Genomic DNA, 17,500 nt, shown 5'->3' on the forward strand with positions numbered 1-17,500 from the left:
TACCTCACCTGTCAGGTGTTCTCCTCTAGAGCCAGCAGACATCAACCCCTACCTCACCTGTCAGGTGTTCTCCTCTAGAGCCAGCAGACATCAACCCCTACCTCACCTGTCAGGTGTTCTCCTCTAGAGCCAGCAGACACCAACCTCACCTGTCAGGTGTTCTCCTCTAGAGCCAGCAGACACCAACCTCACCTGTCAGGTGTTCTCCTCTAGAGCCAGCAGACACCAACCCCTACCTCACCTGTCAGGTGTTCTCCTCTAGAGCCAGCAGACACCAACCCCTACCTCACCTGTCAGGTGTTCTCCTCCAGAGCCAGCAGACATCAACCCCAACCTCACCTGGCAGGTGTTCTCCTCTAGAGCCAGCAGACATCAACCCCTACCTCACCTGTCAGGTGTTCTCCTCTAGAGCCAGCGGACATCAACCCCTACCTCACCTGTCAGGTGTTCTCCTCTAGAGCCAGCAGACATCAACCCCTACCTCACCTGTCAGGTGTTCTCCTCTTGCCGTTGTCGTTGAGGTCTAGGAGTAGTTCTGAGGAGTCGACGGGGGAGGTGGTGGAGGAGGTGTCCAGGAGGAGCTGTTCGTGTTGTGCCAGGTACTGAGCTGGGTTCTGCTTGGCCAGACGGGCACAGTGCAGCAGTTCCCGCTGTAGGAGTGGCAGGTTGGCCTGTAGAGGGAAAGACAGTGGTCACGATCGGGAACTGCTGGGTGCTGACTGACAGACAGTACACAACACAAAACTGTATATTACCTGGCATCATCTGACATACCACATGGAACATCTTGAAATAGTGATTATTATCTAGAGATGTCTAAATGTGGTCTCTTGTCTCTCAAACATACAGTAACAGATCTCTCATAATCTGAAAAGAGGATCCAATCATTATCCTCTATCTGAAGAGATGACCCAAACCATTACCCTTCACCTGAAGAGAGTACCCAAACCATTACCCTCTATCTGAAGAGTACCCAACCATTGTCCTCTATCTGAAGAGAGCACCTAAACCATTACCCTCTATCTGAAGAGAGGACCCAAACCATTACCCTCCATCTGAAGAGAGGACCCAAACCATTACCCTCTATCTGAAGAGTACCCAAACCATTACCCTCTATCTGAAGAGAGTACCCAACCAGTATCCTCTATCTGAAGAGATGACCAAAACCATTACCCTCTATCTGAAGAGTACCCAACAAGTATCCTCTATCTGAAGAGATGACCAAAACCATTACCCTCTATTTGAAGAGATGACCCAAACCATTGCCCTATATCTGAAGAGTACCCAACCATTATCCTCTATCTGAAGAGATGACCTAAACCATTATCCTCTATCTGAACAGATGGCCTAAACCATTACCCTCTATCTGAAGAGTACCCAACCAGTATCCTCTATCTGAACAGTACCCAAACCATTATCCTCTATCTGAAGAGTACCCAAACCATTACCCTCCATCTGAAGAGTATCCAACCATTATCCTCTATCTGAAGAGATGACCCAAACCATTACCCTCCATCTGAAGAGAGTACCCAACCAGTATCCTCTATCTGATGAGAGGACCTAAACCATTACCCTCTATCTGAAGAGATGACCAAAACCATTACCCTCTATCTGAAGAGAGTACCCAACCATTATCCTCTATCTGAAGAGAGGACCTAAACCATTGCCCTCCATTTGAAGAGAGTACCCAAACCATTACCCTCCATCTGAAGAGAGTACCTAACCAGTATCCTCTATCTGACGAGAGTACCCAAACATTATCCTCTACCTGAAGAGTACCCAACCATTATCCTCTACCTGAAGAGTACCCAAACCATTACCCTCTATCTGAAGAGTACCCAACCATTACCCTCTATCTGAAGAGTACCCAACCATTTACTCTATCTGAAGAGTACCCAACCATTTACTCTATCTGAAGAGTACCCAACGATATAATGGCTATAGGGAATAGGTTGCCATTTTGGACATACACTGAGAGGCAGAGTGCCACTAGCTGCCACCATCACAGCTGGTATTCATGTTCACTCTGCTCAGATAATGAGAGGGAGTATGAGAGAGAGAGAGAGAGAGAGAGAGAGAGAGAGAGAGAGAGAGAGAGAGAGAGAGAGAGAGAGAGAGAGAGAGAGAGACAGGAGCTCTGTAAGAGAGTAGAGTCAGAGACAGGATATCTCTAATAGAGTAGAAGACAGGATCTCTCTAACAGAGTAGAGTCAGAGACAGGAACTCTGTAATAGAGTAGAGTCAGAGACAGGATCTCTGTAATAGAGTAGAGTCAGAGACAGGATCTCTGTAATAGAGTAGAGTCAGAGACAGGATCTCTGTAATAGAGTAGAGTCAGAGACAGGATCTCTCTAAGAGAGTAGAGTCAGAGACAGGGTCTCTGTAAGAGAGTAGACTCAGAGACAGGATCTCTCTAAGAGAGTTGAGTCAGAGACAGGAACTCTGTAATAGAGTAGAGTCAGGATCTCTCTAAGAGAGTAGAGTCAGAGACAGGAACTCTGTAATAGAGTAGAGTCAGGATCTCTCTAAGAGAGTAGAGTCAGAGACAGGAACTCTCTAAGAGAGTAGAGTCAGGATCTCTCTAAGAGAGTAGAGTCAGAGACAGGAACTCTGTAATAGAGTAGAGTCAGGATCTCTCTAAGAGAGTAGAGTCAGAGACAGGAACTCTGTAATAGAGTAGAGTCAGGATCTCTCTAAGAGAGTAGAGTCAGAGACAGGATCACTGTAAGAGAGTAGAGTCAGAGACAGGATCTCTCTAAGAGAGTAGAGTCAGAGACAGGAACTCTGTAATAGAGTAGAGTCAGGAACTCTCTAAGAGAGTCAGAGACAGGATCTCTGTAATAGAGTAGAGTCAGGATCTCTCTAAGAGAGTAGAGTCAGAGTCAGGGTCTCTCTAAGAGAGTAGAGTCAGGATCTCTCTAAGAGAGTAGAGTCAGAGACAGGATCTCTGTAATAGAGTAGAGTCAGAGACAGGATCTCTCTAAGAGAGTAGAGTCAGAGACAGGATCTCTGTAATAGAGTAGAGTCAGGGTCTCTCTAAGAGAGTAGAGTCAGAGACAGGATCTCTCTAAGAGAGTAGAGTCAGAGACAGGAACTCTGTAATAGAGTAGAGTCAGGATCTCTCTAAGAGAGTAGAGTCAGAGACAGGATCTCTCTAAGAGAGTAGAGTCAGAGACAGGAACTCTGTAATAGAGTAGAGTCAGGATCTCTCTAAGAGAGTAGAGTCAGAGACAGGGTCTCTGTAAGAGAGTAGACTCAGAGACAGGATCTCTCTAAGAGAGTAGAGTCAGAGACAGGAACTCTGTAATAGAGTAGAGTCAGGATCTCTCTAAGAGAGTAGAGTCAGAGACAGGAACTCTGTAATAGAGTAGAGACAGGATCTCTCTAAGAGAGTAGAGTCAGAGACAGGAACTCTGTAATAGAGTAGAGTCAGGATCTCTCTAAGAGAGTAGAGTCAGAGACAGGAACTCTCCTCCTTTTGTTTTTACTTGGTCCTTGTCTGCTTTCTTTCTTTCTTGCTTTCTTCCTTTCTTTCTTTCTCCTCACTCGCTCAGCTCCATCATTCCACACCCCACTATCTACATTTCTCTCTCTTCCTCCATCGCTGTCTCTGTCTCTCTGTCTCTGTCTCTGTCTCTCTCTCTCTCTCTCTCCCTCTCGCTCCCTCTCTCTCTCCCTCTCCTCTCTCTCTCTCTCTCTCTCTCTCTCTCTCTGTCTCTGTCTCTGTCTCTCTCTCTCGCTCTCTCTCTCCCTCTCCCTCTCCCTCTCCCTCTCGCTCCCTCTCTCTCTCTCTCTCTCTCTCTCTCTCTCTCTCCCTCTCTCTCTCTCTCTCGCTCTCTCTCAGCCCTCTTTCTCTCTATTACAGCTTCCATCTGTCTTGTGCATTCAGTCCATTGTGAGCTGCTTTGATGGACTAATTAAAGTCCAGTATTTCAGCACAACACTGGTTCACATCAGTAATTGACTACAGTCAGGGAGACAAAACACCAAGTGTCAGTCACTAGGCTGTCTGTGCATCTATGTCCCCAGCTTAATGGGCCTTTCATAGTTTATGATAGTAATTACCCAACTAAACAAAAATAAATATAAAATGGACTTGGAAATTTGACGTCATTGAACTGGGTTTTCATTGATAGGAGGTCGTAAGGGTGAGGAAATGTGTGATGCATTTAACAAGCAACGGAACCATAGGAAGGTTATGGATATGGATCCTGGTCTAAAGTAGTGCACTATATATAGGGAATAGGGTTCCATAGGGCTCTGGTATAAAGTAGTGCACTATAAATAGGGAATAGGGTGCTATAGGGCTCTGGTCTAAAGTAGTGCACTATAAATAGGGAATAGGGTGCTATAGGGCTCTGGTATAAAGTAGTGCACTATATAGATAATAGGGTTCCATAGGGCTCTGGTATAAAGTAGTGCACTATAAATAGGGAATAGGGTGCTATAGGGCTCTGGTATAAAGTAGTGCACTATATAGAGAATAGGGTTCCATAGGGCTCTGGTATAAAGTAGTGCACTATAAATAGGGAATAGGGTGCTATAGGGCTCTGGTATAAAGTAGTGCACTATATAGAGAATAGGGTTCCATAGGGCTCTGGTATAAAGTAGTGCACTATAAATAGGGAATAGGGTGCTATAGGGCTCTGGTATAAAGTAGTGCACTATATAGGGAATAGGGTGCAATAGGGCTCTGGTCTAAAGTAGGGCTCTCTCTTTATCTCTCTCTTTCTCTCTCTCTCTGTCTCTCTGCCTCTCTCTCTCTCTCTCTCTCTCTCTCTCTCTCTCTCTCTCTCTCTCTCACTGTCGCTCTCTCTCCCCATCTCTGGTGCTGGTAAACATTAAAACAACATTACATCATTGGCTACACTCTTCTATCTCTCTCTCTCTTTATCTCTCTCTCTCTTTATCTCTCTCTCTTTCTCTCTCTTTATCTCTCTCTCGCTCTTTCTCTCTTTATCTCTCTCTCGCTCTCTCGCTCTCTCTCTTTATCTCTCTCTCTCTCTTTCTCTCTTTATCTCTCTCTCGCTCTCTCGCTCTCTCTCTTTATCTCTCTCTCTCTTTCTCTCTTTATCTCTCTCTCTCTTTCTCTCTTTATCTCTCTCTCGCTCTCTCGCTCTCTCTCTCTCTCTCTTTCTCTCTTTATCTCTCTCTCTTTATCTCTCTCTCTCACCCTCTCCTTTCTCTCTCTCTCTCTCTCTCCCTCTCTCTCTCTCTCTCTCACCCTCTCCTCTCTCTCTCTGTCTCTCTCTGTCTCTCTCTCCCTTTCTCCCTCTATCTCTGTCTTCTAAGCAGGGGGGATTGAAGGCGGGAGGAGAGGGTCGCCGGGTGACATTAGCCTGATGAAAACCCCCAGCCAACCTAATGCACATTGTTGCAGCTGCGCTCAGGTCTCTTCCATCTCTAGCAGGCACCTATAAAAGCCCCTGTTCCCGCTCACCACTCCCTGCCATATGGTCTCTGGCACTAAATGCCCGGTAGACGGAGAGAGAGAGAAACGTGTTCATTTCCAACACTCCCTACTGACTCAATGATACAGCGACCATATGGCAGGGAGTGGAGATATGGAGAGATGAGAGAGAGAGAGAGAGAGAGAGAGAGAGAGAGAGAGAGAGAGAGAGAGAGAGAGAGAGAGAGAGAGAGAGAGGAAAATTTAAGAAAATCCTTGACTATGTACAGATTGTACAGGCCACAGTAGGCAGACCTGACTCTCTCTCAGGCCACAGTAGGCAGACCTGACTCTCTCTCAGGCCACAGTAGGCAGACCTGACTAGGCAGACCTGACTCTCAGGCCACAGTAGGCAGACCTGACTCTCTCTCAGGCCCACAGACCTGAGGCAGACCTGACTCTCTCTCAGGCCACAGTAGGCAGACCTGACTCTCTCTCAGGCCACAGTAGGCAGACCTGACTCTCTCTCTCTCAGGCCACAGTAGGCAGACCTGACTCTCTCTCAGGCCACAGTAGGCAGACCTGACTCTCAGGCCACAGTAGGCAGACCTGACTCTCTCTCAGGCCACAGTAGGCAGACCTCTCTCTCAGGCCACAGTAGGCAGACCTGACTCTCTCTCAGGCCACAGTAGGCCACAGACTAGGCAGACCTGACTCTCTCTCAGGCCACAGTAGGCAGACCTGACTCTCTCTCAGGCCACAGTAGGCAGACAGGCCTGACCTGACTCTCTCTCAGGCCACAGTAGGCAGACCTGACTCTCTCTCAGGCCACAGTAGGCAGACCTGACTCTCTCTCAGGCCACAGTAGGCAGACCTGACTCTCTCTCAGGCCACAGTAGGCAGACCTGACTCTCTCTCAGGCCACAGTAGGCAGACCTGACTCTCTCTCAGGCCACAGTAGGCAGACCTGACTCTCTCTCAGGCCACAGTAGGCAGACCTGACTCTCTCTCAGGCCACAGTAGGCAGACCTGACTCTCTCTCAGGCCACAGTAGGCAGACCTGACTCTCTCTCAGGCCACAGTAGGCAGACCTGACTCTCTCAGACCTGACTCTCTCTCAGGCCACAGTAGGCAGACCTGACTCTCTCTCAGGCCACAGTAGGCAGACCTGACTCTCTCTCAGGCCACAGTAGGCAGACCTGACTCTCTCTCAGGCCACAGTAGGCAGACCTGACTCTCGCAGACCTGACTCTCTCTCAGGCCACAGTAGGCAGACCTGACTCTCTCTCAGGCCACAGTAGGCAGACCTGACTCTCTCTCAGGCCACAGTAGGCAGACCTGACTCTCTCTCAGGCCACAGTAGGCAGACCTGACTCTCTCTCAGGCCACAGTAGGCAGACCTGACTCTCTCTCAGGCCACAGTAGGCAGACCTGACTCTCTCTCAGGCCACAGTAGGCAGACCTGACTCTCTCTCAGGCCACAGTAGGCAGACCTGACTCTCTCTCAGGCCACAGTAGGCAGACCTGACTCTCTCTCAGGCCACAGTAGGCAGACCTGACTCTCTCTCAGGCCACAGTAGGCAGACCTGGCAGACCTGACTCTCTCTCAGGCCACAGTAGGCAGACCTGACTCTCTCTCAGGCCACAGTAGGCAGACCTGACTCTCTCTCAGGCCACTAGGCAGACCTGACTCTCTCTCAGGCCACAGTAGGCAGACCTGACTCTCTCTCAGGCCACAGGCCACAGTCAGGCCACAGGCAGACCTGACTCTCTCTCAGGCCACAGTAGGCAGACCTGACTCTCTCTCAGGCCACAGTAGGCAGACCTGACTCTCTCTCAGGCCACAGTAGGCAGACCTGACTCTCTCTCAGGCCACAGTAGGCAGACCTGACTCTCTCTCAGGCCACAGTAGGCAGACCTGACTCTCAGGCCACAGTAGGCAGACCTGACTCTCTCAGGCCACAGTAGGCAGACCTGACTCTCTCTCAGGCCACAGTAGGCAGACCTGACTCTCTCTCAGGCCACAGTAGGCAGACCTGACTCTCTCTCAGGCCACAGTAGGCAGCAGACCTGACTCTCTCTCAGGCCACAGTAGGCAGACCTGACTCTCTCTCAGGCCACAGTAGACCTGCAGACCTGACTCTCTCTCAGGCCACAGTAGGCAGACCTGACTCTCTCTCAGGCCACAGTAGGCAGACCTGACTCTCTCTCAGGCCACAGTAGGCAGACCTGACTCTCTCTCAGGCCACAGTAGGCAGACCTGACTCTCTCTCAGGCCACAGTAGGCAGACCTGACTCTCTCAGGCCACAGTAGGCAGACCTGACTCTCTCTCAGGCCACAGTAGGCAGACCTGACTCTCTCTCAGGCCACAGTAGGCAGACCTGACTCTCTCTCAGGCCACAGTAGGCAGACCTGACTCTCTCTCAGGCCACAGTAGGCAGACCTGACTCTCTCTCAGGCCACAGACTCTCTCTCAGGCCACAGACCTGACTCTCTCTCAGGCCACAGTAGGCAGACCTGACTCTCTCTCAGGCCACAGTAGGCAGACCTGACTCTCTCAGGCCACAGTAGGCAGACCTGACTCTCTCTCTCAGGCCACAGTAGGCAGACCTGACTCTCTCTCAGGCCACAGTAGGCAGACCTGACTCTCTCTCAGGCCACAGTAGGCAGACCTGACTCTCTCTCAGGCCACAGTAGGCAGACCTGACTCTCTCTCAGGCCACAGTAGGCAGACCTGACTCTCTCTCAGGCCACAGTAGGCAGACCTGACTCTCTCTCAGGCCACAGTAGGCAGACCTGACTCTCTCTCAGGCCACAGTAGGCAGACCTGACTCTCTCAGACCTGACTCTCTCTCAGGCCACAGTAGGCAGACCTGACTCTCTCTCAGGCCACAGTAGGCAGACCTGACTCTCTCTCAGGCCACAGTAGGCAGACCTGACTCTCTCTCAGGCCACTCAGGCCACAGTAGGCAGACCTGACTCTCTCTCAGGCCACAGTAGGCAGACCTGACTCTCTCAGGCCACAGTAGGCAGACCTGACTCTCTCTCAGGCCACAGTAGGCAGACCTGACTCTCTCTCAGGCCACAGTAGGCAGACCTGACTCTCTCTCAGGCCACAGTAGGCAGACCTGACTCTCTCTCAGGCCACAGTAGGCAGACCTGACTCTCTCTCAGGCCACAGTAGGCAGACCTGACTCTCTCTCAGGCCACAGTAGGCAGACCTGACTCTCTCAGGCCACAGTAGGCAGACCTGACTCTCTCTCAGGCCACAGTAGGCAGACCTGACTCTCTCTCAGGCCACAGTAGGCAGACCTGACTCTCTCTCAGGCCACAGTAGGCAGACCTGACTCTCTCTCAGGCCACAGTAGGCAGACCTGACTCTCTCTCAGGCCACAGTAGGCAGACCTGACTCTCTCTCAGGCCACAGTAGGCAGACCTGACTCTCTCTCAGGCCACAGTAGGCAGACCTGACTCTCTCTCAGGCCACAGTAGGCAGACCTGACTCTCTCTCAGGCCACAGTAGGCAGACCTGACTCTCTCTCAGGCCACAGTAGGCAGACCTGACTCTCTCTCTCAGGCCACAGTAGGCAGACCTGGCAGACCTGACTCTCTCTCAGGCCACAGTAGGCTCTCAGGCCCAGTGACCTCTCTCTCAGGCCACAGTAGGCAGACCTGACTCTCTCTCAGGCCACAGTAGGCAGACCTGACTCTCTCTCAGGCCACAGTAGGCAGACCTGACTCTCTCTCAGGCCTGACTCTCTCAGGCCACAGTAGGCAGACCTGACTCTCTCTCAGGCCACAGTAGGCAGACCTGACTCTCTCTCAGGCCACAGTAGGCAGACCTGACTCTCTCTCAGGCCACAGTAGGCAGACCTCTCTCTCAGGCCACAGTAGGCAGACCTGACTCTCTCTCAGGCCACAGTAGGCAGACCTGACTCTCTCTCAGGCCACAGTAGGCAGACCTGACTCTCTCTCAGGCCACAGTAGGCAGACCTGACTCTCTCTCAGGCCACAGTAGGCAGACCTGACTCTCTCTCAGGCCACAGTAGGCAGACCTGACTCTCTCAGGCCACAGACCTGACTGACTCTCTCTCAGGCCACAGTAGGCAGACCTGACTCTCTCTCAGGCCACAGTAGGCAGACCTGACTCTCTCTCAGGCCACAGTAGGCAGACCTGGCAGACCTGACTCTCTCTCAGGCCACAGTAGGCAGACCTGACTCTCTCTCAGGCCACAGTAGGCAGGCAGACCTGACTCTCTCTCAGGCCACAGTAGGCAGAGGCAGACCTGACTCTCTCTCAGGCCACAGTAGGCAGACCTGACTCTCTCTCCAGGCCACAGTAGGCAGACCTGACTCTCTCAGGCCACAGTAGGCAGAGGCAGACCTGACTCTCTCTCAGGCCACAGTAGGCAGACCTGACTCTCTCAGGCCACAGTAGGCAGACCTGACTCTCTCTCAGGCCACAGTAGGCAGACCTGACTCTCTCTCAGGCCACAGTAGGCAGACCTGACTCTCTCTCAGGCCACAGTAGGCAGACCTGACTCTCTCTCAGGCCACAGTAGGCAGACCTGACTCTCTCTCAGGCCACAGTAGACCTGACTCTCTCTCAGACCTGACTCTCTCTCAGGCCACAGTAGGCAGGCAGACCTGACTCTCTCTCAGGCAGCCTGACTCTCTCTCAGCCACAGGCAGACCTGACTCTCTCTCAGGCCACAGTAGGCAGACCTGACTCTCTCTCAGGCCACAGTAGGCAGACCTGACTCTCTCTCAGGCCACAGTAGGCAGACCTGACTCTCTCTCAGGCCACAGTAGGCAGACCTGACTCTCTCTCAGGCCCACAGTAGACCTGACCTGAGGCAGACCTCTCTCTCAGGCCACAGTAGGCAGACCTGACTCTCTCTCAGGCCACAGTAGGCAGACCTGACTCTCTCTCAGGCCACAGTAGGCAGACCTGACTCTCTCTCAGGCCACAGTAGGCAGACCTGACTCTCTCTCAGGCCACAGTAGGCAGACCTGACTCTCTCTCAGGCCACAGTAGGCAGACCTGACTCTCAGGCCACAGTAGGCAGACCTCTCTCAGGCCACAGTAGGCAGACCTGACTCTCTCTCAGGCCACAGTAGGCAGACCTGACTCTCTCTCAGGCCCTGACTCTCTCTCAGGCCACAGTAGGCAGACCTGACTCTCTCAGGACCTGACTCTCTCTCAGGCCACAGTAGGCAGACCTGACTCTCTCTCAGGCCACAGTAGGCAGACCTGACTCTCTCTCAGGCCACTAGCAGACCAGACCTGACTCTCTCTCAGGCCACAGTAGGCAGACCTGAGGCAGACCTGACTCTCTCTCAGGCCACAGTAGGCAGACCTGACTCTCTCTCAGGCCACAGACCTGACTCTCTCTCAGGCCACAGTAGGCAGACCTGACTCTCTCTCAGGCCAGGCAGTAGGCAGACCTGACTCTCTCTCAGGCCACAGTAGGCAGACCTGACTCTCTCTCTCAGGCCACAGTAGGCAGACCTGACTCTCTCTCAGGCCACAGTAGGCAGACCTGACTCTCTCTCAGGCCACAGTAGGCAGACCTGACTCTCTCTCAGGCCACAGTAGGCAGACCTGACTCTCTCTCAGGCCACAGTAGGCAGACCTGACTCTCTCTCAGGCCACAGTAGGCAGACCTGACTCTCTCTCAGGCCACAGTAGGCAGACCTGACTCTCTCTCAGGCCACAGTAGACCTGCAGACCTGACTCTCTCAGGCCACAGTAGGCAGACCTGACTCTCTCTCAGGCCACAGTAGCAGACCAGACCTGACTCTCTCTCAGGCCACAGTAGGCAGACCTGACTCTCTCTCAGGCCACAGTAGGCAGACCTGACTCTCTCTCAGGCCACAGTAGGCAGACCTGACTCTCTCTCAGGCCACAGTAGGCAGACCTGACTCTCTCTCAGGCCACAGTAGGCAGACCTGACTCTCTCTCAGGCCACAGTAGGCAGACCTGACTCTCTCTCAGGCCACAGTAGGCAGACCTGACTCTCTCTCAGGCCACAGTAGGCAGACCTGACTCTCTCTCAGGCCACAGTAGGCAGACCTGACTCTCTCTCAGGCCACAGTAGGCAGACCTGACTCTCTCTCAGGCCACAGTAGGCAGACCTGACTCTCTCTCAGGCCACAGTAGGCAGACCTGACTCTCTCTCCAGGCCACAGTAGGCAGACCTGACTCTCTCTCAGGCCACAGTAGGCAGACCTGACTCTCTCAGGCCACAGTAGGCAGACCTGACTCTCTCTCAGGCCACAGTAGGCAGACCTGAGGCCCTGACTCTCTCTCAGGCCACAGTAGGCAGACCTGACTCTCTCTCAGGCCACACAGTAGGCAGACCTGACTCTCTCTCAGGCCACAGTAGGCAGACCTGACTCTCTCTCAGGCCACAGTAGGCAGACCTGACTCTCTCTCAGGCCACAGTAGGCAGACCTGAGGCCCTGACCTCTCTCTCAGGCCACAGTAGGCAGACCTGACTCTCTCTCAGGCCACAGTAGGCAGACCTGACTCTCTCTCAGGCCCAGTAGGCAGACTCTCTCTCAGGCCACAGTAGGCAGACCTGACTCCTCAGACTCTCTCTCAGGCCACAGTAGGCAGACCTGACTCTCTCTCAGGCCACAGTAGGCAGACCTGACTCTCTCTCAGGCCACAGTAGGCAGACCTGACCTCAGGACTAGGCAGACCTCTCTCAGGCCACAGTAGGCAGACCTGACTCTCTCTCAGGCCACAGTAGGCAGACCTGACTCTCTCTCAGGCCACAGTAGGCAGACCTGACTCTCTCTCAGGCCACAGTAGGCAGACCTGACTCTCGCAGACCTGACTCTCTCTCAGGCCACAGTAGGCAGACCTGACTCTCTCTCAGGCCACAGTAGGCAGACCTGACTCTCTCTCAGGCCACAGTAGGCAGACCTGACTCTCTCAGACCTGACTCTCTCTCAGGCCACAGTAGGCAGACCTGACTCTCTCTCAGGCCACAGTAGGCAGACCTGACTCTCTCTCAGGCCACAGTAGGCAGACCTGTACCTGACTCTCTCTCAGGCCACAGTAGGCAGACCTGACTCTCTCTCAGGCCACAGTAGGCAGACCTGACTCTCTCTCAGGCCACAGTAGGCAGACCTGACTCTCTCTCAGGCCAGACCTGACTCTCTCTCAGGCCACAGTAGGCAGACCTGACTCTCTCTCAGGCCACAGTAGCAGACCAGACTCTCAGGCCACAGTAGGCAGACCTGACTCTCTCTCAGGCCACAGTAGGCAGACCTGACTCTCTCTCAGGCCACAGTAGGCAGACCTGACTCTCTCTCAGGCCACAGTAGGACCACAGACCTGACTCTCTCAGGCCACAGTAGGCAGACCTGACTCTCTCTCAGGCCACAGTAGGCAGACCTGACTCTCTCTCAGGCCACAGTAGGCAGACCTGACTCTCTCTCAGGCCACAGTAGGCAGACCTGACTCTCTCTCAGGCCACAGTAGGCAGACCTGACTCCAGTAGGCAGACTCTCTCTCAGGCCACAGTAGGCAGACCTGACTCTCTCTCAGGCCACAGTAGGCAGACCTGACTCTCTCTCAGGCCACAGTAGGCAGACCTGACCTGACTCTCTCAGGCCACAGTAGGCAGACCTGACTCTCTCTCAGGCCACAGTAGGCAGACCTGACTCTCTCTCAGGCCACAGTAGGCAGACCTGACTCTCTCTCAGGCCACAGTAGGCAGACCTGACTCTCTCTCAGGCCACAGTAGGCAGACCTGACTCTCTCTCAGGCCACAGTAGGCAGACCTGACTCTCTCAGACCTGACTCTCTCTCAGGCCACAGTAGGCAGACCTGACTCTCTCTCAGGCCACAGTAGGCAGACCTGACTCTCTCTCAGGCCACAGTAGGCAGAGGCAGACTGACTCTCTCAGGCCACAGTAGGCAGACCTGACTCTCTCTCAGGCCACAGTAGGCAGAGACCTGACTCTCTCTCAGGCCACAGTAGGCAGACCTGACTCTCTCTCAGGCCACAGTAGGCAGACCTGACTCTCTCTCAGGCCACAGTAGGCAGACCTGCAGACCTGACTCTCTCTCAGGCCACAGTAGGCAGACCTGACTCTCTCTCAGGCCACAGTAGGCAGACCTGACTCTCAGGCCACAGTAGGCAGACCTGACTCTCTCTCAGGCCACAGTAGGCAGACCTGACTCTCTCTCAGGCCACAGTAGGCAGGCAGACCTGACTCTCTCTCAGGCCACAGTAGGCAGACCTGACTCTCTCAGACCTGGCAGACCTGCAGGCCACAGTAGGCAGACCTGACTCTCTCTCTCAGGCCACAGTAGGCAGACCTGACTCTCTCTCAGGCCACAGTAGGCAGACCTGACTCTCTCTCAGGCCACAGTAGGCAGACCTGACTCTCTCTCAGGCCACAGTAGGCAGACCTGACTCTCTCTCAGGCCACAGTAGGCAGACCTGACTCTCTCTCAGGCCCAGGCAGACCTGACTCTCTCTCAGGCCACAGAGGCAGACCTGACTCTCTCTCAGGCCACAGTAGGCAGACCTGACTCTCTCTCAGGCCACAGTAGGCAGACCTGACTCTCTCTCAGGCCACAGTAGGCAGACCTGACTCTCTCTCAGGCCACAGTAGACCTGACTCTCTCTCAGGCCACAGTAGGCAGACCTGACTCTCTCTCAGGCCACAGTAGGCAGACCTGACTCTCTCAGGCCACAGTAGGCAGACCTGACTCTCTCTCAGGCCACAGTAGGCAGACCTGACTCTCTCTCAGGCCACAGTAGGCAGACCTGACTCTCTCTCAGGCCACTCTCTCTCAGGCAGACCTGACTCTCTCTCAGGCCACAGTAGGCACCTGACCTGACTCTCTCAGGCCACAGTAGGCAGACCTGACTCTCTCTCAGGCCACAGTAGGCAGACCTGACTCTCTCTCAGGCCACAGTAGGCAGACTCTCAGGCCACAGTAGGCAGACCTGACTCTCTCTCAGGCCACAGACCTGACTCTCTCTCAGGCCACAGTAGGCAGACCTGACTCTCTCTCAGGCCACAGTAGGCAGACCTGACTCTCTCTCTCAGGCCAGACCTGACTCTCTCTCAGGCCACAGTAGGCAGACCTGACTCTCTCTCAGGCCACAGTAGGCAGACCTGACTCTCTCTCAGGCCACAGTAGGCAGACCTGACTCTCTCAGGCCACAGTAGGCAGACCTGACTCTCTCTCAGGCCACAGTAGGCAGACCTGAGACCTGACTCTCTCTCAGGCCACAGTAGGCAGAGGCAGACCTGACTCTCTCTCAGGCCACAGTAGGCAGACCTGACTCTCTCTCAGGCCACAGTAGGCAGACCTGACTCTCTCTCAGGCCACAGTAGGCAGACCTGACCTGACCTCTCTCTCAGGCCACAGTAGGCAGACCTGACTCTCTCTCAGGCCACAGTAGGCAGACCTGACTCTCTCTCAGGCCACAGTAGGCAGACCTGACTCTCTCTCAGGCCACAGTAGGCAGACCTGACTCTCTCAGACCTGACTCTCTCTCAGGCCACAGTAGGCAGACCTGACTCTCTCTCAGGCCACAGTAGGCAGACCTCTGCAGACCTGACTCTCTCTCAGGCCACAGTAGGCAGAGACTCTCTCTCAGGCCACAGTAGGCAGACCTGACTCTCTCAGGCCACAGTAGGCAGACCTGACTCTCTCTCAGGCCACAGTAGGCAGACCTGACTCTCTCTCAGGCCACAGTAGGCAGACCTGACTCTCTCTCAGGCCACAGTAGGCAGACTCGAGACCTGACTCTCTCTCAGAGGCCACAGTAGGCAGACCTGACTCTCTCTCAGGCCACAGTAGGCAGACCTGACTCTCTCTCAGGCCACAGTAGGCAGACCTGACTCTCTCTCAGGCCACAGTAGGCAGACCTGACTCTCTCTCAGGCCACAGTAGGCAGACCTGACTCTCTCTCAGGCCACAGTAGGCAGACCTGACTCTCGCAGACCTGACTCTCTCTCAGGCCACAGTAGGCAGACCTGACTCTCTCTCAGGCCACAGTAGGCAGACCTGACTCTCTCTCAGGCCACAGTAGGCAGACCTGACTCTCTCTCAGGCCACAGTAGGCAGACCTGACTCTCTCAGGCCACAGTAGGCAGACCTGACTCTCTCTCAGGCCACAGTCAGGCCACAGGCAGACCTGACTCTCTCTCAGGCCACAGTAGGCAGACCTGACTCTCTCTCAGGCCACAGTAGGCAGACCTGACTCTCTCTCAGGCCACAGTAGGCAGACCTGACTCTCGCAGACCTGACTCTCTCTGCTATGTGCCCACTGCTATGTGCCCACTGTCCACACAGTGAGGTGGAAACTGAGCTGCACTTCCTAACCTGTCAAATATATGACCACATTAGAGACACATATTTCCCACAGACCACACAAAGAATTTGAAAACAAATCAAACAATAAATAAACTCCCACATCTGTTAGGCGAAATGCCGCAGTGTGAAGTCACAGCAGCAAGATTTGTGGCTCATCAGAAAAGGAAAAACAGTGAAACACAAACGACATTGTAAATACAATCAACCATTACTTCAGACGAGCAAATTACTTCTACGCTCGCTTCGAAGCAAGCAACACTGAAGCAACACTGAAGCAGCACTGAAGCAACACTGAAGCATGCATGAATTTATAAATACGTTTGATTGATGAGCTGTTTCGTACGACTGTGTGATCACGCTCTCCATAGTCGACCTTTAAACAAGTCAACATTAACAAGGCTGTAGGGCGGATTACCAGGACGTGTAATGCGAGCATTCACGTCGGTAGCCATGAAGTGCTTTGAAAGGCTGGTCACATCAACAACCTTATACCAGAAACCCTAAACCCTAGACCCACTTCAATTTACCGACCCAAAGGCTGGTCACATCAACAACCTTATCCCATAAACCCTAAACCCTAAACCCTAGACCCACTTCAATTTACCGACCCAAAGGCTGGTCACATCAACAACCTTATCCCATAAACCCTAGACCCACTTCAATTTGCATACCGCCCCAACAGATCCACAGATGATGCAATCTCCATTGCGTTCCACACTGCCCTTTCCCACCTGGACAAAAGGAACACCTATGTGAGAATGCTGTTCATTGACTACAGCTCAGTGTTCAACATCATAGTGCCCATGAAGCTCATCACTAAACTAAGGACCCTGGGACTAAACACCTCCCTCTGCAACTGGATCCTGGACTTCCTGATGGGCGGGCCACCCCCAGGTGGTAAGGGTAGGTAACAACACATCTGCCACGCTGATCCTCAACACTGGAGATCCCCAGGGGTACATGATCAGTCCCCTCCTGTACCCCCTGTTCACTCATGACTGCACGGCCAGGCTCGACTCCAACACCATCATTAAGTTTGCCGACGACACAACAGTGGTAGGCCTGATCACCGACAACGATGAGACAGCCGATAGGGAAGACTGAGCACGGCCCCATTCTCATCGACGGGGCTGACAAACTAACATGGTCCACATCATCAACAACCTAACATGGTCCACATCATCAACAAACTAATATGGTCCACATCATCAACAACCTAACATGGTCCACATCATCAACAACCTAACATGGTCCACATCATCAACAACCTAACATGGTCCACATCATCAACAACCTAACATGGTCCACATCATCAACAACCTAACATGGTCCAAACACACCAAGACAGTCGGGAAGAGGGCATAACCAAACCTATTCCCCCTCGGGAGACTGAAAAGATTTGGAATGGGTCCTCAGATCCTCAAAAAGTTCTGCAGCTGCACCATCGAGAACATCCTGACTGTTTGCGTCACTGCCTGGTTTTGCTCAGCCGCCGACGGCAAGGCACTACAGAGGGTACGGACCAGTGCATCACTATGACCAAGCTTCCAGCCATCTAGACCCTATATACCAGGCGGTATAATAAATAATAATAAGGCCCTAAAAATGGTCAAAGACTCCAGTCATAGACTGTTCTTTCTGCTACCGGACAGCAAGCGGTATCGGAGCGCCAAGTCTAGTTCTAAGAGGCTTCTAAACAGCCTCTACCGACCAAGCAATAAGGCTCCTGAACAGCTAATCAAATGGCTTTTTGCAT

At 53.1% G+C, this 17,500-nt stretch overlaps 1 protein-coding gene across 1 annotated transcript in view; it reads right to left on the minus strand.

Moving 5' to 3' along the window:
- LOC115125965 (protein CBFA2T1-like) overlaps positions 1 to 17,500 on the minus strand; it is a 59,403-nt gene that overhangs the window by 37,284 nt on the left and 4,619 nt on the right. Inside the window, exon 4 of the mRNA XM_065020119.1 lies at positions 487 to 671. Coding sequence (XP_064876191.1) covers positions 487 to 671 — 185 coding nt within the window. The remainder of the gene's footprint in view (positions 1 to 486; positions 672 to 17,500) is intronic.

The sequence above is a fragment of the Oncorhynchus nerka genome, linkage group LG7, assembly GCF_034236695.1.
Source record: "Oncorhynchus nerka isolate Pitt River linkage group LG7, Oner_Uvic_2.0, whole genome shotgun sequence".
Lineage (NCBI taxonomy): Eukaryota > Metazoa > Chordata > Actinopteri > Salmoniformes > Salmonidae > Oncorhynchus > Oncorhynchus nerka.